Genomic DNA, 25824 nt, shown 5'->3' on the forward strand with positions numbered 1-25824 from the left:
TAGGGAGAGTTCTGAGGGCCAGACAGAGAGGCCTGGAGGGCCACCCTTGGCCCTGAGATTCCCTATCTCTGAGGAAGTGTGATAGACACTGAACAGTCAAGTTCATGCAGCCCCATTCCCTGTCACTGCCTTCCCGTTCCATGATCATTTCACCTGCTGAATTTCTGTCTGCCCCCCTCCCCAAGTGTTGTGGGGAGAGGGGACCAAAGTTGACAATTGTCTCCTGTCTTCTTCCATTTTGGTGTGGTCCCACCAGCCACTGCCAAGCCTTGTTTTCCCGCTTGAGCAGAAGCTTCCTTGGCCGCTCTGGTTGCCATGGAAACATGTTGGTCTTAGTGGCATCAAGATGGCTGCCGTGTGGAAAGGGGAGCTAGGCGGCGGTGAGACTCCGGACATGCGGCTGGGAAGGAGAGAGCTAGAGAAGGAGGGGAGACAAGGTAACTGTCTGCCGCTTCCGAAAGTAGCTTTTGAAGCCTACTAGCTGCCCCTGCTAACCTTGCGTTTCTCATTCTCAGCACAGCCTCCCCTTCTGCTCCCCAGCCAGTTCTTTTGCATTAATTTCTAAAAGCAATGACGATAGAATAAAGCCCCCCCCCCCGCTCTCAGAAGTGTGGCACTCTGTGCATGCTCAGGGGGAGGCAGTTGATTAAGCCTCTTGTTCAAGCCATTTAAGGGCTTGCGAAATAATAACCTTGTGGGCCTCTGTCCAATGGATTTCATGTTGGGTCCATTTTTGAATCACCCGACCCTCTTCTTCCTCTCTTAACCCAATTTGATAGTATTATTAATTATAAGGATTTTTCCTGCCCCTTCTCAAAAAAATCATAAAATAGTAGACAGGGGTTTTGTAGGTGCTCCCAGCAGCAAACAGCCCTGCCCCCCCACAGAGTCTCTTTTTAGCTTCACAACACCCCTGTGAGGTAGGTTAGGTGGTGAGAGGAAGGGAGGGAGAGACCAGCCCAAGACCACCCAGTAAGCTTCATGACTGAGTGGAGGATTTGAACCTGGGTCGTCTGTCAAGCAATCTAACCTTGTTGATTTAGCACAGGGGTGGGGAACCTTTTTTTCAGGCCGCATTCCCTTCTGCACAACTTTCCTTTTTTTTTTTAAATAAATGTTTATTGAAATTTTACAAATCAAAAAATTCATCATTTCACATAGATCAATCCATTAGATAAAGCCCACAGAAAAAAACAAAAAACAAGAATACATAAGAAAAAAGAAGAAGAAAAAAAAGAAAAATCCACTTTTTAAATTACAAAATTCCATGTCCCTCTGTCCTGACCTCCTCACATCTCTCTTTTTTGTGTTCCTCTTTATTCCGATCAAATTCAGCAAGTTCAAACCCTTATTCAAACCATACTTAAAATTATATTTTTCTAGTTATTATGTCCCAAATTTCCCTTATCTTAGCCCATTCCTCATCTTATATACTATGACATAATATTATTCTGTTCATAACCCCCTTCTCCTTTTTAAAATTCTTCTTTTCATTCACTTTTAACCAAATCCCACATGCCCTGTTATCTTCACTTCCCACATCATGTTAACACTCAAACATTTTGCAATATTTTTGTAAATAGTCCTTAAACTTTTTCCAGTCCTGTTCCATCAGTTCTTCTCCCTGGTCATGGATTCTGCCGGTCATTTCTGCCATCTCCATGTAGTCGATCACTTGCATCTGCCACTCTTCCACGGTGGGTAGATCTTGTGTCTTCCAATACTTGGCGAAAAGTATTCTTGCTGCTGTTGTTGCATACATGAAAAATGTTCTGTCTTTCTTTGGCACCAATTGGCCAACTATGCCCAAAAGGAAGGCCTCTGGTTTCTTAGGAAAGGTAAATTTAAATACCTTCTTCAGTTCATTATATATCATTTCCCAGCCCTTCTGCACAACTTTCCAAGGGCCACATGGCAGTGGTGACTGGGGCCAGAGGCAAAAATGGCTGGAGCAATTAATGTAGATGTTAGCTTTGTACAACAGGCTAGCTTCTTCAGGCATGCTCCCATCTCTGTCCTCCATCCAGAGCCATAGCTAGGTGATCTTGCGCCCCGGCAGAACCTTCCAAATTGCACCCCCTAGCCACGGACAAACTAGCTCTTCTTTCTGCCTCTCCTCCAACTCCCCCCCCCCATTCAATTCACCCTCTATTTAAAACCATTTCTTATGAGGCAATAATCAATATTTATATTTATGGACATATTTTTATCTGGTTTTGTGCCCGCCCCCATCAGCTGTGCCCCTGGCACGGCCCACCTCGCCACCCCCAGCTATGGCCCTACCTCCTTTCAGCCAAGTGCAAGGCATCGCCAGAGTTCAGAGGCATATTTCAGCCAAGCAAAAACACTCAAGGGGGTGCAAAGCAGAGCTGGAGATGGGGTGTGGCGTGAAGAGCATTCCAAGGGCCAGATAGGGTTAGAGGGCCGCATTTGGCCTTCAAACCCGAGGATCCCAACCCCAGATTAAACAGTATGCAAGTTAAGAACCATATGTTTTCTCTTTCTTCTCCCTGTCCTTTCCATTCTGGAAAATGGCAGCAACTCCCTCCCCCCTTCCTGCTACATCACATTCCCATTTTGGATGGCTCAGTTGCCTTGAGAGAGCCTTTCGGACCCCCTCCTCTCCTTCCCCCACCCCACAAAATAAGCCACCCTTTATTTTAATTTAAATTGTTCCAGGGTTTCAGTGCAGCCCCTCCCTAGGAAGCTGTGGAAGAATACTGCTGAATTAGCCTGAACACTAGGCCAAAGTCCCAAGTCTCTCTGACCTCGACCAAAGCATTTTGCTGAAAGCGTTTAGGCCCAGTTGGAGTCAAGGTGATGCAAGTCGCTCAGATTAGGGAGAAGAAACATAAGAAGCTGCCTTATGCTGTCTCAAATCCTTGGTCCGTCTTGCTCAGTTCTGTCTTCACTGACTGGCAGCGGCTCTCCAGAGCAGAGCATCTTTCCCAGCTTGACCTGGAGATGTCATTGTGCAAAGCAGATGCTCTACAAATGGAGCTAAATCCTCGCAAAGAGAAACCCAGTACACCAAGGAAAAGGGTTGTAAGCCTAGCTTCCTCCCTGATCTGCTAGGTTTTTTAATGTACTGGGAATATTGCTCTTAGGATAGGAGGGAGCATTTGGCAATGTGAGTTATGAATCTTGAACTCTGCCCCCACTCTGTTGTGCCTTATAATTTTAAGATGCTGGGGATTGAACCAGGGATCTTCTTCTTGCAAAACTATGGAGGGAAGAGACTCCCAGGCAAGTTTGAGAGGTTGCAGCTTAGTGGCAGAGCCACTGCTTTGCATGCAGTAGGTGTTTAAAATAGAGAGGAGTTTTACGATTACGCATGGTATAAAGAAAGTGGATTGGGAGAAGGTTTCTCTACCCCCAAACCTCATAATACCAGAACCAGGGGACAGACAACAAAAAGAAGTACTTTCTTCACACAGCATGTACTTGGGACTGTGAAGTTTGCTCCAACAAGAGGCATTGATGGCTAACCAACTGGGATGGCTTTAAAGGAGGATTAGACAAAGTCATGGAATATAAGGCTATCAGTGGACACTAAGCCTGATGGTGATATTCTCTCACCACTGTTGGGGGCAGTGATGTGCCTCTGAATACCAGTTGCTGGGAATCACAAACGGGGAGAGTTGCTGTTGCATTTATGTGCTGCTGGTGGGCTTCCCATCGGGGCATCCCTTTGGCCACTGTGAGAACAGGATGCTGGACTAGATGGGCCTTTGGGAGGATCCAGCTGCCAGGCTCTTAACTATGTTCAGAAGGTGCCAGGTTCACTCCCAGGCAATAGGGTAAGAGAAGCCCCTTTATAGCTACCACCATATGGAATACACCCAGATAAGCCAAGATCTGACCCAGTACAGTATGTCTGTACCAAGGAACTGAATATCCTGACATCCGAGACAGGCACCCAGATGGATGCCCTCGTTGAACTCTTATCCATTCAGTATGTAATCCTAGCCTGCTCTGAGTTAAGTGTTTGTGTATGAGAACCACCACTCCGAAATCTTCCACTGAGAGCAGCTGCCTCACTTTTTATCTTGATGGGGTCACCTGGCTCAAGGATGTGATCTTGCGGTACATCGTTCCAAAGAAATAATGAGCCTCCTTTCCATTGATTTTTATTTTATTTTACACATGCTCAGTAATTGCCATGGTATTTCCAGACCTCCCTAGAAACCCCAAAGACTTGTAGATTTCATTTTAACATAGGGTTTCTGTTTGTCCAGTTTCAAACTTGCAGATCTTTCCATCTCTCTTTCCTTTCCAATTTATTTTGTTTACTCATTACAACAAGTGCAAATACAGTTAACCTGGACAGCTTTTTACTTAGTTTGACATGTTTTTAATTGTCCAAAAGACCAGTGGAGATAGCTTAATTGAGTCAAGAAAGACGACTCAGAAATCATTTTGAATGCTTTATTACAACATAAAATGTTATTGGGACATGCATCCATAACACCAGTAAATTAGCAAATTTTGAAAAGTTGTTTGTCAGTTTGCTATGCATTCAGACACTTCTTAAGATATTGCAACAAATTTTGTGTGATGGTTCCTGAGATCGAGGAGCCAGTTTTCATCTATGTTTTGATACAGTTGGGTGCCATTTTGAATCAAAATGGCAGACTGGACCTTAAAAACTTCACTGATTGCAGAACTGTGCTGTTTGTTTGTTTGTTTCTAAAAATTTGAAAGCAACATCAGCTCACAGGCTGCTCATTAACAATAGAGAAGATATGCTTATACACATTCAAATCTTAAAATACACTGGATGGTTGATCAGACCACCAAGTGGACACAGGTCTTACCTAGCTAAGGTGGATGTTAATTGAAGAAGCATCAGCTACAGATAGTGATGAGTTGGAACGCTGTCTTGTAAGTCCAACATTGTGTTAGAACTAGCACTTTTTTCGGGGCCGCAACCTTGCACAGTGCCCCCAAACATACATTTTTAGGCGGTGTGAAAGCACGGCCCTGAAAAAGTGTGTATTTTGGGCTCCGTGATCTCATGCGGGTCATGTGAATCACACAGGAGCATGGACAGAAAGATGTGCATCCCAGTTTTGGGACTCAGCATGTTGGAGGGTTTGGAAATACAATTCTCAACATGGTGGGAAAACCTATGATAAAGCAACGTGTGTGCCTGCTTGCTCAGCTCTTGAGGTGCTGTTGATGAGCAATTTCAAGGGCCCTCCAGCACCTACTCTCCTTCCTTTTACTATATATTCAATTTATTATTTATTCAATTTATATCCCACCCTCCTTCCCCGAGGAGCCCAGGGTGGCAAACACACAAACAAGAAAACAGTTCAAACACCTTGCAAACAGTTCCAACGAGGCTACAGGCTGGGAAAGTCCTCTGCTTAAAAGGCCTGTTGGAAGAGGTAGGTCTTCAGCAGGCGTCTGTCTAATATTTAACAAGAGGTGGTTGTCATGATACTAAAAGCCAGATTCCTGCATTGTGTGGCATCAATCTTTTGATAAGACGGTATCTGCAGGAGGCCCTCACCTGCGGAGTGCAGTGGTTAGTTGGGTATGCAGTGAGACCAGTGCTTTTTTCCAAGAAAAATGGTGCTAGAACTCACCATGAAGTTGTTACAACAAGTGGCCGGGCGACTCGGGGCAGCCCTGAACAGATGCAGGTTTGACAACAACCATGTTCACCACTCACAGAATGCTAAAAACTACTGCAAGCTGTCTCCCTAGCTGGTTTGGGGTCACCCCTAGTTCTGGTGCAGGTCAAATAAATGCACCCCCGCCTCCCTCATTCTCTTAGATTCAGGCGGGTGGCTAGGGCAGCTCAGAAGGGCCCTCGTGCAAACGTGCGCATGTGCAATAGTAGAGGCCTGGCTCGAAAGCTTAAAGCCTGACACTGCTACGCGGGGACAGAAAAGGAAATACAAATTGGCCCCGTGCTGTAGCTTGACCAATCATGGCCAGGAGAGGCTAAGAGCTAGGTGGAGTCATATATTTTAAAAAGTGTAGACTCTCATATGCGGGCCAACTTCCATTTTGGCTTTAAATGTTCGTTTGGGGCTTCTCAGACATATGTAAAGGCAAGAAACGGGCAGGGGGAGCACCAGCTTGTAATGGCGCCCACCTGAGAAGTGCCTGAAGTGTACTCTGGCATGCTCTGGCTGAAAAAGGTGAGACCATCCTTCAAGTATCCTGGTCCCAAGCTGTTTAGGGCTTTACACACCAAACCCAGCACCTTGAAGCTAGCCAGGTGACTGATTGACTTTGTCAATCAAGGGGGTGATCTTCAGATAGAGGCCTGCACAAAGTGGGCCCAATGACCAATCTCCAAATTTCCATTCCTTGGGTGTCTGCGACTGTATTTCTAAGCCTTCACTGCACGGGGAGAGGAGGGAAATGTCACATCTGTTCTGGGTTTTTATTATTGTTTTGATTCTGAGAACTGGAGCATTTGGCGGCACAGCCGGTTCTCGGATTGCTTGCTTCCCTGGCACTAGGCCCGCCCTGCGTGTGATTCGCAGCCTCTACAGTCAGCACAGCAGTGGTACACTAAGGCCTCATCTGCACGATACATTTAAAGCAGTACCACTTTATACAGGCAGTGCTTCCCCCAAAGAATCCTGGGAACTGTAGTTTGTTAAGAGTACTGAGAGTAGTCTTAGGAGACCCTTCCTCCCCTCCAAGAGCTGCCAGTAGTGGTTTAACTGTCAATCTCTCTTCCCAGGGAACTCTGGCAATTGTAGCTCTGTGAGGAGAATAGGGGCTTCCTAACAGTACCCTTAACAGACTACAGTTCCCAGAATCCTTTGGGGAAGCCATGACTGTTTAAATTGATATGATTCTGCCTTAAATGTATAGCGCAGACAAGATCTAAGTGATTGTGACAGATGTGGTTCCAAGGGGGCATGCAGGACAGACTGAGGCTATGTACACACCATACGTGTAAAGCACACACCTCCCTCAAGAATCCTGGGAACTGTAGTTTGTTAAGGGTGCTGGGTATTGTAGCTCTGACAGATAAAATATCAAGTTCCTAGGATTATTGGGGGGGGGGTGCGGTATGGTGTATATGCAACTTCAATGCAAACTGGGCTAGAATTTGAACCAATGCCTCTTGAGCTTGATTCAACTCATACACACTGCTGTTTAAGAGCAGTTGATACTCTTTCCCTTTCCTTCCAGTCCTGCAGTAACAGGGGCCAAAGTTTAAGCCCTGAATTGCTGCCAAACAAAGTTCTGCGCCCAAGGACCTTGAGTTCCGGGGTTGGCCCAAGAAGGGGGAAGAACGATGCTGAGAATTATGGCCCTGCTCTTTGACCATTAGAAATCATACTCGGCGATTTATCTGAACTCAGCATAGTTTCGGGCCTATCATTGTATGTATTCTTAAGGACTAGAATCTTGGAGTTTCTTAATTCAGGAGGTTAAATTCTGCAGTACTGATTCCCCGCACTTGGCAAGGTGGGGCTGCAGAAGCATGAGAACTGAAGTAGGTCTTATTTGAGAGCCTGATTTTACTGCCTGGGATTCTCTGCTGGATTCCTGTGCTGGAATAACCAGCCGCGGTGGTTACAAAACAGTGGGAGGCTGTGAGGTTTTCTAACTGCAATGTTGTTGCCAAAGTGAGGGAGCTCATTTGCCTTTCTGGGGCAAACACGGCTGGGAAGGTAACATCTCTGACACAGATAAAAAGTTCAAAGTTTGTTTACAACTGCAAGCATTTTTCAAGCCGTTTCAGCTCAGTGGACTGGTCTGTTGCCAAAGCATTCAGCTCTTTTTGAACCGTAGGGGGTAACGGAGGGGGGGGGGAGAGAGAGAGAGACAGAGAGAGAGAGAGAGAGAGAGAGGACTCATGTTGCTCTCTGGCCAAGAGTGCCTTTATCTGTGTGAACTCGAGTGAGTCTCGGCAGGATCACGCAACAGGAGTGTGCACCACCGTCCATTAGAGAAGCAGATAAACATGCGGCAATAACATACCGCTTTATTTTCCGCAGCCTGGCAAGGACCCAGCCTTTCTGCTTGTTCCGAATAACATTGAGCAGCACAACAACAACAGCAGGAGGAGGAAGGATTCTGGGAATTCGGGGAGGAAGATTGTATGGTGTAAACACACTGGGGGAGGACAGCATTTAACGCAGGGAAAAATAGGGTCACCAGGAATTCTGTGCATCAGGTAGGATTACTGTCTCTTTTTGCAGAGTTCCTTCATCTGCTTTGTAAGATGACTGAAATTTCCCTAAGTCAGGCACAGGGAGTCTTCTTCAGCCTGAGGGCCGCATTCCCATCTAGGCAACCACTTGGGGGCCGCAGGCCAGTGGTAGAAAGCAAAAGTGAGCAGAGCAATGAATGTGAATTTGACCTTTGTATGGTGGGCTAGTTTCTGCACCCACACCCAATTGTCCATCTTGGCAAGAAGCATTAATAGAGTTGCATTGCAGCCAGGCAAGAACACCCAGAGAGGGTGCAAGGCAGGGCTGGTGTGAGGCCTGCAGAGAATCCCAAGGGCCAGATAGAGAGGTCTGGAGGGTCACCTCAGGTTTCCCTAAGTTCCTTTGGCCTTCCAGGAGTTGCTGAACTGCAACTCCTAGCACTCCTAGCAAATGTGGCCAATGGCCGGGGACACAGAGAATTGTGGTTCAACATCTGGTGAGTCAAAGGTCCCCTAAACACCTGCCCTAAGTGTGGCTAACCACATAGCTTCCACGTACCAGTTTGCTGTAAAAGACACAGGGGCAGGAGCATCTTTTAAAAAGGCGACCATCTTTTAGCTGTGTTTCCAACAAGTTCAGTGCCATAAACAAAAATCCAGATATTTAAATCAAAGCAGTGCCCTGCCCCACACAATGAGGCCCCACATAGCATCATGGTTAATCCGGCTCTAATAGCTGCTAGGCCCTGAAAAGGGCAACCAGAAAAAAGGACATTAATTGTTATGTGTGCCTTGCTTTATCCCTGCTTTGAGATGCCTGACTGCTCCGATGGGATTTCAGATCTGGGATTCAAAGCTGGCTCGGAGCCCAGGCCTTTATAGAGGCTACAAGATCTGGCCTGCAGGCCGGCCTCCTTCCCAGCAACGTGGGGTGAGAAGCACGTGGATCCCTTACTTAGCTCTGGGGCAGCCTCACCCCTGTTGAGGCTTCCTCCCACCTCTCCTCCTCCTCTTCCAGCCCTGGGCTGAACACAGGCCTGAACGTGATGGAAGCCTGACCCAAATGTTGGACAGGTATTTGATGGAGATCAAAAGAGGAACGAACGGTTGGAGTTTAAGAGTCTTGGGAGTGAGGGTGCTCAGGAATGAGTGCCCTTCAGGACTTGGAAGAAAATTGCTAAGGAAAAAAGAGGAGATTCCATTCTGCCAGCATTCTTTGCCCAGGTCCTCTAGAAATAAGATATTGAGGTCAGATGGTTTCTCCCTTGGGTTGACAAGCCCAACTGCCTAGAATGTTTATATTTATTTAAGTAGTATAAGTAGTTGAGACTTATACCTTGCTTTCCAACAATGTGGAGCTGACAAAAAAATTCAGACATGTATTATTATTGTTATTTATTTAGGGTTGCCATATTTCAAATAGTAAAACCAGCTTTTTTTAGTTAGAAGAAACTCCAAAATTGTTGATTGCCGAAGATCCAGGATGAACCGGCCCCTTCCAGAACCCCCCCCCCCGGAAGTCCCTATTTTTTATTAATATTATCAGTCACTTTATACAAAAGGACGTTTTAAAGTGACTGAACTGGATAACACAGAAATTTGAAACAAGCAAACATTAAAAACATAAATACAAAATCCATAAAATGTGCATCCAGTAAGATATTCAGAAAGCCAATCCACTCTACTAAAAGATGAGCAATACTATAGGCGGAATGTGCGTACAAAATACAAATACAACTATTTTTTATAATATATAATGTTGGGGAGTGCTATTCCAGGCCAACTGATTACTACCCAGACATGCCTTGGTCCATGATGCCAGTCAGTCAGGGGTGCCATTTATGTGGGGCTGTGGGGGACGAGGCCCCCCAAATTTTCACTGAAGGGGCTGGGGCCCACCAAAGTTCTGCGGCAGCATGTACACATGCCTTGGAGCATCAGCACAACATGTCAGCATGCCCCACAACACGCGTGAGTGACATCACACCATGGGAGACCAGGGTTCAAATCACCCACTTAGCCATGATGAAACCGTCTGGGTGACCTTGGGCCAGTCATTTGTCTCTCAGCCTAAGCTACCTCACAGGGTTACTGAATCCCCTCTTGCTGGGCTTTTTGGGTCCACCAACCCTTCACAAAGGGACGCGGGTGGCGCTGTGGGTTATGACTTGCCAATCAGAAGGTCGGCGGTTCAAATCCCCGCGACGGGGTGAGCTCCCGTTGCTCGGTCCCTGCTCCTGCCAACCTAGCAGTTCGAAAGCACGTCAAAGTGCAAGTAGATCAATAGGTACCGCTCCGGTGGGAAGGTAAACGGCGTTTCCGTGCGCTGCTCTGGTTCGCCAGAAGCGGCTTAGTCATGCTGGCCACATGACCCAGAAGCTGTATGCCGGCTCCCTCGGCCAATAAAGCGAGATGAGCGCCGCAACCCCAGAGTCCTCCGCGCCTGGACCTAACGGTCAGGGGTCCCTTTACCTTTAACCCTTCACAAATATATGCAGGTCTGTTAGATGTACAAAATGTCTTGTGTGGGTGGAGGCGCTGACACCCCCCCCCCCGCAGTTTAGGTGTTAGAATGTTTTGGCAGTGGGGACAAAATCCACTTAGCTTGAGGGGAGAGGGAGGTCAAGTTAAAATAGCCAAAGTCTGCTTTCAGTCTTGGCTTGTCTGAGAGTTGTTTACTGCCCTAGCAATGAACATTGGGATGGGGGGAAGGGAGGGAAAGAGGAAAAGAGAGAGAGAGGAGGACTGGAGCTTTGGCAAGTTTTGCTGAGTCAGGAGATGCAGCTTAAGGTGGAAGACTCTGGAGCTGCTGGCTTCTTGCTGGGAAAAAAATCTATTTTTTCTTCCTACCAAAGGAATTCCAAGATCAGCTGAGGCCGTGCTGAGCCTGCACAATTTATGACAAGCTAAGTAAGCACTGTAAAGAAATGATAAGATGTTTGGGGCTTTCTTTTCTTATTTTTGGGAAGGGAGGAAAAGGCAATTGTGCTTGGGAGAGACAAGATAAAGAGATTATGCATGGATTATAGACGGTTGTTATTTTCAGGTGGGATTCAATCACATGTCACCAATTTCATGTTGCACAACTATTGTTGATTGGAAGGTCTTGCAACACAAAACCGCTTTTTGTGATAAGGAAAGGGGGAAATGCACTCAAAAGTGTGTGGTATAAACTTTGCTTTGGCTCAACAGTCGTCTAACCTTAGAGGGTTTTTAAATAGCTTTTCGCTGGGTTTAATTAGCAAGGATCATAGGAAAAATAAATGATACAAATGAAGAGACCAAGTCTTCTTATGCCGTTTGTATATCACAAAAATAGCATTCAAAATTTGGACTAATATCTGCAACATATGGGTCTCACCTTAGAGGTTTTTAAGAATATTCAGCAGTTTCTAAATGCTTTAACATAAAATGAATAAATAAAATAACCTCCCCACAAGCTAATCAGGATGAATGCTGATTAAACAGCAACCTTCATCTAATCTCCCCTAGGAATCTGACTGGTTTCTGTGACAACAGGATACTGGAATAAATGGGTTATTCGCTTGATCCAGCAGCCAGGCTTACATTCACCTGCAACAAATCAGGATAAATGCAGCAGGAGTCTTCTTTCAAGCCTAATTTCAGCATGGCAGATACTCCAGGAGAGGCCTCTGTGGGTGCCTGTGTGCCCACAGGCCCCACATTGACAACCTCTGTGTTCTAGCCTCTGTGTTGTACAGGATCCCTGCACGATTTCATGCCTGCTGCCCACTCCTCAAAGGAACATTGTTTGCACTTGAAAGCACCCAATTTAAGGCAGGGAATAATCAGTTGCTTCTTGCAATTGTCCCAAGGCGGATGTCTACCCCTTTGATCTCCCCACAGATGCCGCCACAGAGGCTCAAAGTCTGACACTGACTCCCGCCCTCTCCGTTTCTGGTACAGTTCTGTCTTGGAGCTGAAATTGTATAGCAAGGAAGGATCTGAAAATTGCCCCCGCTTTCCTCTTCCCACTTTTGCCTTGCCTGAGCAAGAATGGAGTATTGAATGATGAGAAACTGGCTGGGAAGTTATTTTCTTACTTTAATTGTTTAATTTTTGTTACTTATTGACTTCCTTCCTTTTAACAATTGATAGAAGGTCCTCGATCTGGGATGGGAAGCCTGCAGGCCTATGCAGCTCTCAGATGGAAAAAAGTTCATAGAAGGACAAGAAAAGTGATAAAGGGGGTTGGAGCAACCCCTCCTTGAGGAAACTTCCAGGGCATTTTAGTTGAGAAGAAAAGTTAATGTGCCAGTGGCACATGTTAGAGGTATTATAAGTGGGTGCTTGGTGTGGAGAAAGTAAATGGGGGAAGTCTGTCGCTTTTTTCCTCATAACTCTAAGGCTGCGTACACAGAATATCTTCACAGCACATTGAAAACTCATCTCTCCCCTCATGGAATTATAGGCAATATAGTTTGTTAAGTGTTGCTGGGAATTTTAAATCTGTGAGGGGTGAACTACCATGCCCAGAATTCTTTGAGGGAAAGAATGTGCCCCGAATGTGCTTTAAAGGCACAATGTGTACCCAGCTCAGGGATAGCCAATAAAGCTGAATAACAGATGAAAGGATTTCAGCTCATAGTTAATTTGGAATTTGATGCTATGAGAGGCAATCAGGGCCACCAACCATCCAAGAGTGACCTCCTAAACTTATAACCGTCTTTTTCTTGCATTTTGCTGTATTAAAGTTTGAATATCATAGAAACATTGCGATACAGTGAAATAAATGGTATAAGAAACAAAAAAAGCAACCCCCCCCACAAAATAAAAAATCGACACAAATATTGAATAGGATGAACGTACTGTCCCTCATCTTCAATCTGGAATCCACAGAAATGTTGTGGATCACCAGCATGAAGCTCGCTGGCTGCTCGTAGTCCATGGACCACAGTTTGAGAATCTCCAGCCTAGCAGCATCCCTGTTGACTGTCTCCTCCTGCAAAGCAACCCTTAGGTTCTCACGAGCATGAAAGCTTAGATGGAACCTCCTGGTTCAGAGGCAGTATACCTCAGTTAGCAGATGCCTGGCTGGGGACAAAGAGTAAGGTGAGCTGCCATGCACCTCTATGCCTCTCCTGAGTCCCCCAGAGCATTTGGCTGGCTGTTCTTAGAGGCAAAGAGAGAGAGAGAGAGATGGACTTAATTGTCCCAATTTTTTGTTGCGGGGTGATGATGATGATGATGATGATACGTACTCAGACGCCTTCGCCATCGTGAGGTTGGCGAGGCAAGCTCTGTTCCACCTTAAGCGCCGGCCTGGGGGAGCCGGGAGGGCGGGACGGGGGCGGAGGCTCCGAGCCTATTTTAGCTGCCGGCCGGCGAGGCTTTGCTCAGAATCGGATCGAACCGGATTTCCTCGAGGAGCCAAGTTCCGGATCGTTCCAGGTAGAGATTGGAGAGACCCCACCTGCCGGGCTCGCTCCCCATTCCCCTGATTTTACAACCCGCTTCTACGCACTAGATACACCTCCTAAAGTTGGTATCCAGAAAGCGGATAAAGGCAGAAGAGAAGATCTGGATTACGGGGAGGGGGGTGGATAGGGTCCGGGGGGGGGCAGCGCAACGCCTCGGTAAAAGGAGCTTTCTGTTCAAAATCCCCCTTCCCCTCTCCATAGGGTTGCCATTAGAGAGCGTGTGAATTTCACCTCTTATAATAGGGAGGGGAATGTATTTGGGGTTAATGGCCCCAGGGATCTAATAGGGGTGGCATAGTGACTGCTGCTGAGGGGTTTTTTGGGGGGTCTAGTCTCTGGCATACATAAGGGGGTATTCCTAAAGAGGGCTCTGTAAGGGGGGGTTACTAGTATCCAGGAAGATAGGCAGTTTTTGGAGGAACGGAGGTTTAAAAATGGACATTGTCTGAAATTTCTAAAATGTGAGGTTCTAGGGTTTGAGCCTGCTGAAGGGTTTTCTGTGCAGCTGTTCATTGTGGCTGCTGGGAAGCTAGACGGGCTTTTGGTGCCCCCAGGGGGGGGCACAGGCACCAAGGATAGGTTTGGAGGCCAAGCCTTTGATGAACCCTCAGTTGGATGCATGCAGGAAGGGTAGCCCAGAGGCAAGCTGGTCTCTGTGGAAGACGGGTATGTTGGGTCAAGAAGAGCCTTTCCCCCCAGAAAGGCCTTGTGAACTAAGGGGGCTCCCTCTGCTCCCCCTCTATCACTTCCAAACCACCTGCTTCCTTTCCCCCAGGTGGCACCATGACCTCCCCGGGTGTAACCCCCGACACGGAGCTCGACATGAAAGACGTGGAGCTCAACGAGATCGAGACCGAGAAGCAGCCCATGAACGCCTCTTCCCCGCTGGCCAGTTCGCCGGGCAGCCTGGGCGAGAAGAACGGGGTCGTGAAGGTGAAGGTGGCCGAGGAGGAGGAGGAGGAAAGCGCCATGGTGGCCAAGTTCACTGGGCTCTCCAAGGAAGAGCTGCTCAAGGTGGCCGGCACTCCCACGTGGGTGCGCACCCGCTGGGCGCTCCTCATCCTCTTCTGGCTGGGCTGGCTGGGCATGCTGGCGGGGGCCGTCGTCATCATCGTCCAGGCCCCCCGCTGCAAGGACCTGCCCAAGCAGGAGTGGTGGCAGAAAGGCGGCATCTACCGCATCCAGGAGGTGGCAGGGTTCCAGGACTCTGGGGACGACAACGTGGGCGACCTGGCAGGTGGGTGCTGCAAGGGGGGGACGTGGTCCTAGCTATTCCATTGCAGGAGAGGGCAGCGGCTCAAGAATAAAAGCCTTGCACTCATAAGGGCTCTGGTTCAATCCCCAGCATCTCCAGGTAGGGCTGGGAGAGACCTCTGGGAAGCTGCTGCCAGTCAGTGTAGACAGCACTAAGCTGGATAGACCCAGTGGTCTGACTCAATAGCAGCCGGCTTCCTATGCTCTTAAGGACATTCTATTTGAAGGGTTGTGGCTCAGCATCAGAACATCTCAGGTGGGTGAATGAGATATCATCGTTTCCAGATTCCCAGCTTTCCAAAAAAAGAGCAAGTATCTAGCTTTGTAGAACCCGAGACATGAGACAAGTATGAGCACTATTTTTATTTTTGTGTGCTCATAAACTAACCTGATCCCCCCCCCACCTGCTTGGAAAATTTATTGCGGACTTGCAGGTCCAGACTTCCTAGTAGTAATGTGATGTAATTAATGGGCACAGTGCTTGTGTGAATGCCAGTCAAGGACTCTTCCCTTTTCACTCAACAGCCTTGAATTCCTGGGAGGGGGGGGGGAACCTATCATGAATATCTGCCCTCCAAGCTACTTAACAGGGTGTTGTTGCTCAGAAGTAACTGATCTGCTGTAAACAAAACTTGAGAAGGTTCCTGGAATATATAACCCGGGACCTATGCTAGCCTGCCCTTTAATGCACCCTGCCTATTCCTCTCTCCCCTCCACTGCAGTCAAAAGGACTATTTTTCAATGCAGAGTTGCTGGCTAAGGTCATTGCAGGCAAGTCCCGCAATGAGGCTTCTATGGCTCTGAAAATCGCCTCCTGGGCAGTTCAGGATCTCCCTATTGGGCTTTTCTTGCTGCGCTCAGCAGTGCTCTGAGTACATGTGATTAGCAGCTGCCTCTCCACCCCCCCCTTCCTCTTTACTGGCTGCCCATCCACAGACTGGTACCAGCCAGACTTCCCTGTGCCAAGCAGCCGGTTCTATCCGGCTTTGAAGCAACCACTGGCCTTTGTTTCATCAGTTCCTGACGTCAGTGGGACGCTGACTCAGCACGGAGGCGGCTGGCTGGGTAAACGATTCGCAGGGCTCCACTTCCTTTCCTCCACTGTCTCACTCTGACCCTGCTTCCTCTGGAGATCAGGCAGATAGAGCCTCGTGGCTCGTTGTGTGAACCTGTGTCCTTATTTGCTCAGCTCTAAGTACATTTGGGGGTTGGGGGGGCATCCAAAGCTCAGGAAGGGCTTATTTTCTCCCTCACAAACATCCCTTTGAGTTTGGAAGTTTGTTCCCGGGCTAGTTATTAATTAATATGATTTATAATAAATAGAATAAATAAGCAAAACTGGGCTGGGAGCAGACTTCTTATTACATTTAGATTCTTCATTATTATTATTATTATTATTATTATTATTATTATTATTTATTATTACCAAAGTTTATATATTGCCCTTCATCTGTAGATCTCAGGGCAGTTCACAACATAAAATTACCATATAAAAATAAGAACGAAAACCAATTAAACCAAATAATGGTACCATTCTGCTCTGCCGTGGCCAGACCACACCTGGAGTACTGTGTCCAGTTCTGGGCACCACAGTTTAAGAAGGATATTGACAAGCTGGAACATGTGCAGAGGAGGGCAACCAAGATGATTAAGGGTCTGGAAACCAAGCCTTATGAGGAACGGTTGAGGGAATTGGGCATGTTTAGTCTGGTAAAGAGGAGACCGAGAGGAGATATGAGAGCCATTTTCAAGGCCCTCAGGGTGGCATGCATTGTTTCTCTGGTTTCTGTTTTTATCAACACAACAAATCTGTGAGGTAGCTTGGGCAGAGACACTGCGACTGACCCCTCAAGGTCACCCACTGAGTCCCATTCCTGAGTGGGAATTTACCCTGTTCTCCCAGGGTCTCAACCCATCACTCTTAAGGTAGCATACATGTCTTTTTCTCTTCCTCAAGTTTACCCTCACAGCTTCCCTGTGAGGTAGGTTAGACTGAGGGACTGCCTGGCCACCCACTAAACTCCATGGCACAGTAATAATTTGAACCCGGGTCTCCCAGTGGTCCTCTAAAGGTAAAGGTAAAGGGACCCCTGACCATTAGGTCCAGTCACGGATGACTCTTGGGGTTGCGGTGCTCATCTCACTTTACTGGCCGAGGGAGCCAGCGTATAGTCCTCTATAATGTCTTCTATAAATAGTCGTCCTCCTCCTCCTCAGCCCTGTTAAATTCTCTGGCCTTTTAAATCTTAACAACAGAAAGTTCCAAATTGACACTAAGGAGGACTTGGGAAACCATTGTATACTAATTTTCAAGTTTGTCTCTACAACACTGAGGGCTGGAAGGCTCTGCTGGATTTATTTATTTATTCATTATGTTTCCGTCGCACACAACTGCTGTGCTCTGTTTCAGACTGGGAAGCAAATTGAGAAACTGCACTTAAGTATGGCTTCCTTGCTCTGTGCAAACTGGGAACTGTGGCTAGTGTCTTCCAAACAAGCTATGATTTGTGTAAGCCAATGTTTCCCAGTTTGGATGTAACAGGAAACTATGGTTCTTGGCTTGAGTCCCTTGCTCACACAAAAGGAGGGGCAAAGTTCATGCCAAGGAGCCACAGTGCACGTGCATATTCTGGCTTGTAAAGTCAGGATTTGATCCTCCGAACTTGGCTTGTTAAGTCTGTGGCCATAGTTGGGCTGTTAACTCTGCTAGCTGAGTCCTACATCATCTCTGGAGCTAGAATTGAGCAGGGGATCAACTCTCTTGCTGCACTGGCAGCCCAACCTTTATTCCCCCTCCCCCCCCCCAAATAACACCTTTGCTTTCTTTCTGTCACTCCAGGTCTGAAGCAGCAAATGGATTATTTAAGTAAACTCAAAGTGAAAGGTTTGGTGATTGGACCTCTCCACGTCAATCCTGAAAACGACCAGGCTGGAACGAACCTCAAGGACATCGACAAAAGATATGGGACGCTGGATGACTTCCGGGAAGTCCTGCAGGTGGCAAAGAAAAAAAGTAAGGGCCAAGCGTAACCACAATGGCTACTAGCTGTTGCTCTGCCCCTGAATGCCAGTTTCTGGGAATCGCAAGGGAGGAGAGGTGCTGTTGTGCTCAAATCCTGCTTGGTAGCTTCCTGTTAAGGAATCTGTTTGGCCACCATGAGAACAGGATTCTGGGCTTTGGCCTTATCCATTAGCCAGGATCTTGCTCTTATATTCCTGGCTGCAGTGCCAGCAAGAGGTCTCTGCAGAAGTTCTAGGCATCACCTTTCTGACTTGTGATGTTCCTTTCCTCTCTCTTTCAGGCTTGAAGGTGGTTTTGGATCTGACCCCCAACTATCGCAGCCAGTCGCCTTGGTTCAGCCAGGAGATCAGTCTTAACAAGGATTTGCAGGACAAAATGAAGGTGAGGAAGGAAAAGCGCACAGGGGAGCATTGGGAAGATCTTAAAGTTGCCACCTTTTTTGGGTGGTGATGGGGAAGAATTTATTTACACCTGTGCCTGGGTATCACAGGTGAGGAGAGTTGCTGCTTGCTTGGCCACCCCCCAGGTCTAAGGTTCTCCCCCTTCTGATATATAGAATAATAATAATAATAATTAATAATTTATTATTCATATGCCACCCATCTGACTGGGTTGCCCCAGCCACTCTGGGCGGCTTCCAACAAATAAAACTGCAGTAAAGCACCAAACATTAAACATCATAGAATTGTAGCGTTGGAAGGGACCCCAAGGGTCATCTAGTCCAACCCCCTGCAATGCAGGACTATGCAGGTGGCCCATATAGGGTTTGAACCTGCGACCTTGGCGTTATCAGCACCACGCTCTGACCAACAGAGCTAACTGGTTTGAGTCTAAATACTTTAGATCGAATTTAAAAACTAAACAAACCTGTAATTGGTCACATATAGCCATTTATCAAGCAACTTGGGGCAGTGCACATAGCATTACTGGCCTTGCAACAATCCCGTAAGGTAGGCTGAAACAGCAGCCTGCATGGTTGAGGGAGGGGTCTGAGCAATGGCCTCCTTAGTGTGAATCAACACCCTTGTTCCTTATAGCAGGTGGGCGTATTTCCTTGTAACCTAAATAAAACTAAATTCACCAAAGGCTAATTAGCAGGGACTGAGAGGGAGGAATCAACCAACACAACATGATTTTTTTAGTCACCCTTGAGGACTAACTGCTTGTCTGGTCCTGTTTTTTTTTCTTTCCATCCCTCAGGAAGCAATTACATTCTGGCTGGAGGAAGGTGTCTCTGGGATCCAGATCGGGGGCGTGGAACATTTAAATGTATGTGGTGAGCCCATCCCAATCAATCTCCATTATTCATCCTTCTCCCTCCCCACCCCGGTTCAGGGCACTAGCGCTTAAGGGACAAAGTGAATTTCCTTGTGAGCTGGTATTAAAGAGTGGTGGCCTCCTCTTGTCAGATACATGGAGGTTGTTTTTTCTTACAGGGGGAGGGACTTTTGGGTTGTACAGAGTGGAAGCTCAGTGGCAGGACATCTGCTTTGCATGCAGAAGGTCAGAGTAGTTATAAGGCCACTTCCTGCATTCCTTCCTGTTTGGCATAGTGGTTGTGGGGTGGAGCTTGAAGTTCCTGCCCTCAGTGTGCATCTATCTCACTTGCCGATCATGTTATTTCCTCAGGACACCCAAATCCTGAGTGAGTGGAAGAACCTGACAGAAGAATACAGTGTGGACGACCACACCAGGTAGGCACCCCCCTAAGATGCACAGCTTCCTATTCTGATCCCCTCCTCCTCCTTTAAGCTCCCAAGCTGTGCTACATAAACATAGTGACTTACATAAGAAAACAAAATCAAGTTGATAAATCTGTGCCAAAGCAAACTATCCTTCTGCCATTTTCACCCCTTACCACCCATTTTCTCTTAACTTTTTAAAATTCTGCTTTTTGCTAATAATGAGTGAAGACAGGGGTGCCAATTTGAATAAAATATTGGGGTGCCCAAGTAAGCCCTCCCTGCGTAATTGATCACGTGATGTGGTGCACGGACACCATTTGGATGGCAATCCCCATCAACTTTGAGGGGGCCTGGTCCCCTCAAATATTTTTCTGGGGGTGCCGAAGATCCCTCAGCTCCTAGGAGTTGGTACCTATGAGTGAGGACTAAGATGCCGTACAGGGCCCCGGAAAAGCCCCAGTGGCTTCTGAGCTTTTACTGAAGACATGACAACCCCAGGCCTATTCGATCCGTATTCCATTTAAAAAGCTAAAAGCAAAAAAAACCCCCAGCTTCTAAACATGGTGTTGTTGTTGGATTATGACCTGCAAGAAAAATCAAGGTTCAAACCCCCACTCAGCCATGAAGCTCATGGGGTGACCTGGGACCAGTCACTGTCTCTCAGCCTAACCTCTACTTCGCAAGGTTGTTGTGCAGACAAAATGGGGAGGCCCAAGTATGCTGCCCTGAGCTCATTGGAGGAAACAAGAATCAAAATATACTATATAATAGAAATAAGAAAGCACAGTAAAATCAATTGTGCTGTGCTTGGCCCACTACTTGTGTCACCTTGATGTCACTCAGCTGCCTCCCATGGTGGTCTTTCGTTTGAGCCATCTCTCAGCGGTGGCTGGTGCCCATTGGCTGGTGGTGAGAAGCAGGAGGCGTAGCCAGAGCCAATCACAGGCACAGCCACCTAATTCTAGTTTTGCCCTTCCTGCTGATTTCTACAAGGGCAACGCTGAGACTAAGGAGGAGGAAGCTGAGAGGCAGGGCCACCCCCATCCCGGACTGGTTGTAGGCAGGAAAGCAGGCAGGTGGGGGTTGGCTGAGGGCAGACTGAGAGTGATGGGGCAAGTGCTCCTCTTGCCCTAATGGTCCAGCCTCCACTGATCTCCATCTTTCTCTCTCTGCTCCTCCTTTCAGGGTGCTCATTGCAGCGACACGCAGGCAGGATGCCGAGGGCATCTTCTCCCTCCTCAACGAGACCACAGGCGTGGATCTGCTGAGCAGCCAGTACCTCCTGGGGCTGGTGAAAGGCGGCCAAGAAGACAGCACACGAGGGGAAGCAGCCGCCAAGATGATACGCCAGTACATCCAAGAAGCTGGAGACAAGTGGCCCAGTTGGAGTGTGAGTGGCAGCCTTGGAACCAGACTCTGTGGTTGCGTCTGCATACGTGTGTGTTTGTGGGTGAAAGAGAGCAAGGGGAGTGGTTGGCCGCCATTTGTGGCCTGTGTGTGGTTGGAAGCAGTCTTGTGCAGATGGCGGGGGCAGCTGGGTACACTTGCCCCAGCCCTCAAAGGGCTAAGCTGGCTGGGAGCCCCTGCCAGGGAGTGGCTGTTTTTTTGCTTGAGTTTACAGTGTTGTTATCGCGAAACTCCCACCCCCAGGCCTCAGACAAGCTCTGCTCAGGCCTGGATGAAGGGGTGTGTGTGTGTCTGTGTGTGTGAGAGAGAGACAGAGACAGAGACAGAGACAGAGAGAGGAAGAGATGTGGCTGGCCCCTGTTGAGAAAACCCAGTGGAAAAAAGAGTTTTTCACTTGCCTGCCCTGCTTGCATTTGCCTCGCGGAATTTCAACCATTGGCCCTTCAGCCATGTATGGTTGAAATCGCGTGAGTTAAATGCAAGGGGACCACGGGTGAATTGAAGGTGAGCAGGCAGAGGAAGGAGGGACATTTGCAGGCACAGACCACATAGCTGCTGCTCCTCCAATGGCCCCATTCTAACCCACGCTTGATTGGATGCTGACTGTCTGTCCTCCTGCAGGTGGGAAGACCCGACATTGGCCACTTGGCCTCTCCGATGGGCGAGCCTCTCCTTCGCCTCTTCCACCTGCTGCTCTACACGCTGCCAGGGACGCCCTTCACGGACTACGGAGATGAGATCGGGCTGCGGGACCTGCCGGGCCAGGTAGGGGTGCGACGTCAGGGTCTGGGTGCTTTGCTGATGGGTGGAGGGGCAGATAGGGTGGGGTAGAGTGTGTACGTCACAGGCAGGTTCGGTTCTCTGCGTCTGGGTAGGGCTGGCAATTTTCCCCCACCTGAAACCCTGGAGAGCTGCTGCCAGTCATTGTAGATAATACTGAACTCAATGGACCCAACGGTTAGACTCTGTATATATAAGGCAACACCCTGTAGTTCTAAGTAAGATGTAAGCACTAGTCTGTGCCAGGAACCTGCATGTCCTTTGCTTCAGGCAGCAAGGTCTGTTTGGTCTGTTGTTTTGCAAAGGGTGCGTGGGAGCAGGAAGGGTCAGTGAGGCTGAGGAGATACAGCAGTGGAGGCAAGTTTTTGGTTCTTCTGTCTGGTGGTTTCAGGAAGCTAGATGGGCCAGTGGTCTGATTCTATACAAGGCAGCCCAGTGGAAAGGCACCTGCCTTTTCATCAGCCATAGGCATGTAAATGTGGGCACACTGTTTTTGAAGACTGGAGAGAAACCAGAGTAAGTGCTTGTTGTGGGGGGAGCATTGAAAGGTGCCAGGAGCTTCAATGCCCCCCACAGACATGCAGGAGAGGCATTCCTTGGCCCTTCTTGCCAAAGGATTGTAGTTTTCACTTTATGAAAACAAAAATCTTGGCAGCACAACAAATGCATTGCGAAGGGGCCTGCTGTTTCCGGAGTTCCCATGGCTCCATGCAGGAGGTGCACAAACAACAGCCAGCTGCTCTGTGGGCGGATGCTCAAGCAGCAATATCTATTTGTTGGACCATTTTAAGGCTTGCTCTGGGTGCAGGGAACAGATCCTGAGTCTGTAACGTGTTGGAGCTGCCAGGGCAGGGCTGGGGAACTGTGGTCCTTCAGATGTTGCTGAACACTCAGCTCTCATCAGCCCCAAACAGCAGGGCCGATGGTCAGGGAGGGCGTGAGTTACAGTCCAGCATGTGGAAGGCCACAGGGTTCGCCTTCTGTTCTGGACAGATGTCTCAGCCAATCAGGGATCACATATTAAATGCACTTACAGAAGGGTAAATCAGAGATAAGGGTCCTGTTCCCATCAGCCCTGGTCAGCTTGGCTGATGGTCAGGGATCTTGGGAGTTGTAATCTGTGGAGCACAGATTCCCCCTCTCTGTCTTAGGGGATCAGATCTGGCTCAGTGGTATCCTCCCCACCACATAAGAAGAACCCAGCTGGATCATGCCAAAATCCCACCTGGTCTAGCATTCTCTTCTTAAGCAGCCCAACCAGATACTCTTATGGAAAGCTCTCAAGCAGTGCCTGAGCGCAGCTGTAATACTCTCCCCAGGGTTGATTCACAGATACTGCCTTTCACAATGGATGGAGAACATAGCCATCATATTCCATCCCGCATCACATGCAGAAATGCAAACTCCTGTGTTTTTATAATGTGTCAAGCCTCCGGGGGCAGCATGGAATCTGGGCGAATTTAATGGACAAAAATGTTACTTATATTTGCATTGTGGTTTATTGGACTTGGAAATTCAGATTTCTTCCTGCAAAACACTGGTGGTGGTGGTTTTTAAGGTGCTGCAATGGGTCGTGTGTGATGGGTCTTGTCTTTTTCTGACCCCCCCCCCCCCAAGTTGCACCCATGCTAATAGTAAGTTCTTTTCTCCCTCCAGCCTGCAGCCTCCAGTGTCATTCGTATGCAGTGGGATAATTCAGCAAACTTTGGCTTCTCAAAAGCAAATCAGCAGCAGGTTAACACAGCAGCCAGCAATGTCACTGTACAGGTGAGTTTCAGAAGTGATGGGAGAAATGTGAGTGGCTCTTGCCAGTAATTTGCAAATTATATGGGGACACATGCCAGCATGTCACAAATAAATATATCCCCAAAATACTCAGCTTAATGCCAACCAAAACTCCATCTAGCTTAGTATCCTGCTTCTAACTGTGGTCAGCCGGATGCTCCCATGAAGCTCAACAGCAGGGCATGAAGGCAACAGCCCCCTCTTGTCATAGGAACATCAGAAAGACTGCCTTGCACTGAGTCAGGTCATTGGTCTATCTGGCTTTGTATTGCCCACACTGACTGGCAGCAGCTCTCCAGGTTTCGAGGCATGTGGCATTCCCAGCCCTCCTGCAGAGACTGGGGGTTGAACCTGGGTGCAAGGCAGTCTCCTCTGTTCCCATTCTTACCCAGACAAAGTCCAGCCAGATAACTCAGGAGCCAAGCCCCGTGTAGTGTAGACCACTGGTGCCAGTTAGGTCATTTTTAGACTCTGGACTTAACGGTCCAGCATGGAGGGCCTCTGGTGCTGATGTCTGGCCATGCCTTCACTTACCTCAAAACAGGGAAAATCTGGTCCTGCTGCGTTTGGGGCTCCTTCTTGCTCATTCTGCTGAATTGGGGCCCTGGACTTCTGCCTGAAAGGCCTCCCTTGCAGGGACCATCGAGCGGGAGAGCTTTCCCTTGCTGCTTGCCCCCAGTGTCTGGTAGGCAGAAGTTTAGGCTGCATACAAACCATACATTTAAAGCACATTCACCTTCCTCCCTGCAATAATCCTGGGAACGCACACAGAGCTACAATTCCCAGCAGTACCCCTAGCAAACTGCAGTTCCCAGGATTTCTGTTTGCTTGCACTTTAAGTTTATAGTGTGTATGCAGCCTTAATCGCTAAGCAGTTTTTAGATTTTTAACGCCGGTGAAGCTAGAAGTGATTAATGAATAACTTTCCCCTTGTCTCTCTTCTCTCTCTCTTTCTTTCCCTACCCCTTCTGCACAATCCCGGCAGTCACAGAACAGTGACCCGGCTTCGGTCTTGTCATTCTTCAAACAGCTGAGCGAGCTGCGGGGGAAGGAGCGCTCCCTCCTTCACGGCGAATACACAGAGGCTGAAACCAGCAACCCGAGTGTCTTTGCCTACCTGCGGGTCTGGGACCAGAACAAGCGCTACCTAGTGGTCCTCAACTTTGCTCCCAGGGACCAGACCATCTCCATAGTGACGTCCCCTCCCCTCCCAGACCAAGTCACAGTGGAGCTCAGCACGCAGCCCACGGAGGAGAAGAAACAGCTGAGTGTACGGGAACTCAGGCTGGCTCCCTCGGAAGGGCTCCTGCTCAGTTTCCCGTATGTGGCCTAGTTTGACTTGTGGCTCCCCCAGCCTGACAGGGAGGAGCAAAAGAGCAGGGTCTGTGCAACTGTCCTTGCAAAGGAGCAGCCTCTGAATTCTTGAAAGGGCGCAGTTTTCACAGCATTCTGATCTTACTCTCTCCTGTATCACCTTAATTTTTTTAACACCTGTCTCTTCTCTCTCTGCTCTCCTAATTCCTTCACTCCTTGTACATTCCTTGACCTGCCAGTATCTGGAAAAATGAAACTTTTTATAGTAGGAGGGGGGAATAGGTGGACCCTCAGGATGTTGTTGAACTCCGACTCCCATGATCCTTAGCCAGGTTGGCCAGTTGTTGGGTAGGATGGGAGTTGTAGTTCAATAACATCTGGAGGGCTGTGGGGTCCCTCACCCGTGGTGTGTAGAGCTTAATGTCCCCACCACCACTGGATACACTAACATGTCATGTGCGTCAACAGACTGTCCACAGCTCCAGTTTTGATTATCATTTCCACATGGTGTGTGTGCTTGTCATTTGGCTGGGCAACTTTCATCCTTGAAAACTGACAAGTAAAGTTATATGTTTTTGTGCAAACTAAATGCCCCACCCAGCTCCTTCTAAGCCTCTGTACTTTGTGGAATGAATATTACTGCAGGCGCATAGTGTCTGTGCGAGCCTGTCCTGTTCGTGTGCCTGTCCTGTTTGCCAAAACTGTTGTGAACTGGTATGGAATGAGTTTAATAAATTTCTCTCTGCTGACTCTTGTGGTTTCTGTTCAGAATGGTAGTGTTTATGCATGTGCACACAGCCTCTTTCAATTCCCCTGGTAAATCCCAACTCATTCAACAGCGCAGTCGTCAGTGGCAGGGGTAGAAGTAGTGCAACTGGTCTGGACTTACCCCCTCAACAGCTTGGGACCAGATTACTTAAGGGTACATGTGCTCCTCAGATGGGTCACCACTGAGAGTAACACATGCTTAGATTGTACTAGAAACCAGCAATCTGGAATCAA

At 48.1% G+C, this 25824-nt stretch overlaps 1 protein-coding gene across 5 annotated transcripts; it reads left to right on the forward strand.

Annotated features, from left to right (window-relative positions):
* On the forward strand, window positions 1–25571 carry SLC3A2 (solute carrier family 3 member 2). 5 transcript variants are annotated; one of them, XM_053367978.1, is made up of 12 exons: window positions 370–437; window positions 7980–8158; window positions 10990–11044; window positions 14351–14812; window positions 17669–17842; window positions 18132–18232; window positions 19052–19120; window positions 19481–19545; window positions 20722–20926; window positions 21565–21708; window positions 23380–23490; window positions 24494–25571. In XM_053367978.1, exons 4-12 carry the CDS (start codon window positions 14359–14361, stop codon window positions 24839–24841), a joined length of 1671 nt encoding a protein of 556 aa, XP_053223953.1. In that variant the 5' UTR covers window positions 370–437; window positions 7980–8158; window positions 10990–11044; window positions 14351–14358; the 3' UTR covers window positions 24842–25571. The 5 variants fall into 5 exon arrangements, with proteins under 5 accessions (XP_053223949.1, XP_053223953.1, XP_053223952.1 ...); XM_053367977.1 differs by lacking the exon at window positions 7980–8158 and having other exon boundaries at window positions 371–437; XM_053367974.1 differs by lacking the exons at window positions 7980–8158; window positions 10990–11044 and having other exon boundaries at window positions 1–437.
* Window positions 25572–25824: the final 253 nt, after the last annotated feature.

Source organism: Podarcis raffonei, chromosome 16, assembly GCF_027172205.1.
Source record: "Podarcis raffonei isolate rPodRaf1 chromosome 16, rPodRaf1.pri, whole genome shotgun sequence".
Classification (NCBI taxonomy): Eukaryota; Metazoa; Chordata; class Lepidosauria; order Squamata; family Lacertidae; genus Podarcis; species Podarcis raffonei.

What these genes read in the sequence shown, in the direction of transcription:
- SLC3A2 (XM_053367974.1), top strand. Translation starts at nt 347, where the DNA reads ATGGCTGCCGTGTGGAAAGGGGAGCTAGGCGGCGGTGAGACTCCGGAC. An exon ending in AGAGAAGGAGGGGAGACAAG is followed by an intron (nt 438 to 14,350) that starts GTAACTGTCTGC and finishes CCTTTCCCCCAG; the next exon opens with GTGGCACCATGACCTCCCCG. An exon ending in AGTGTGGACGACCACACCAG is followed by an intron (nt 19,546 to 20,721) that starts GTAGGCACCCCC and finishes TCCTCCTTTCAG; the next exon opens with GGTGCTCATTGCAGCGACAC.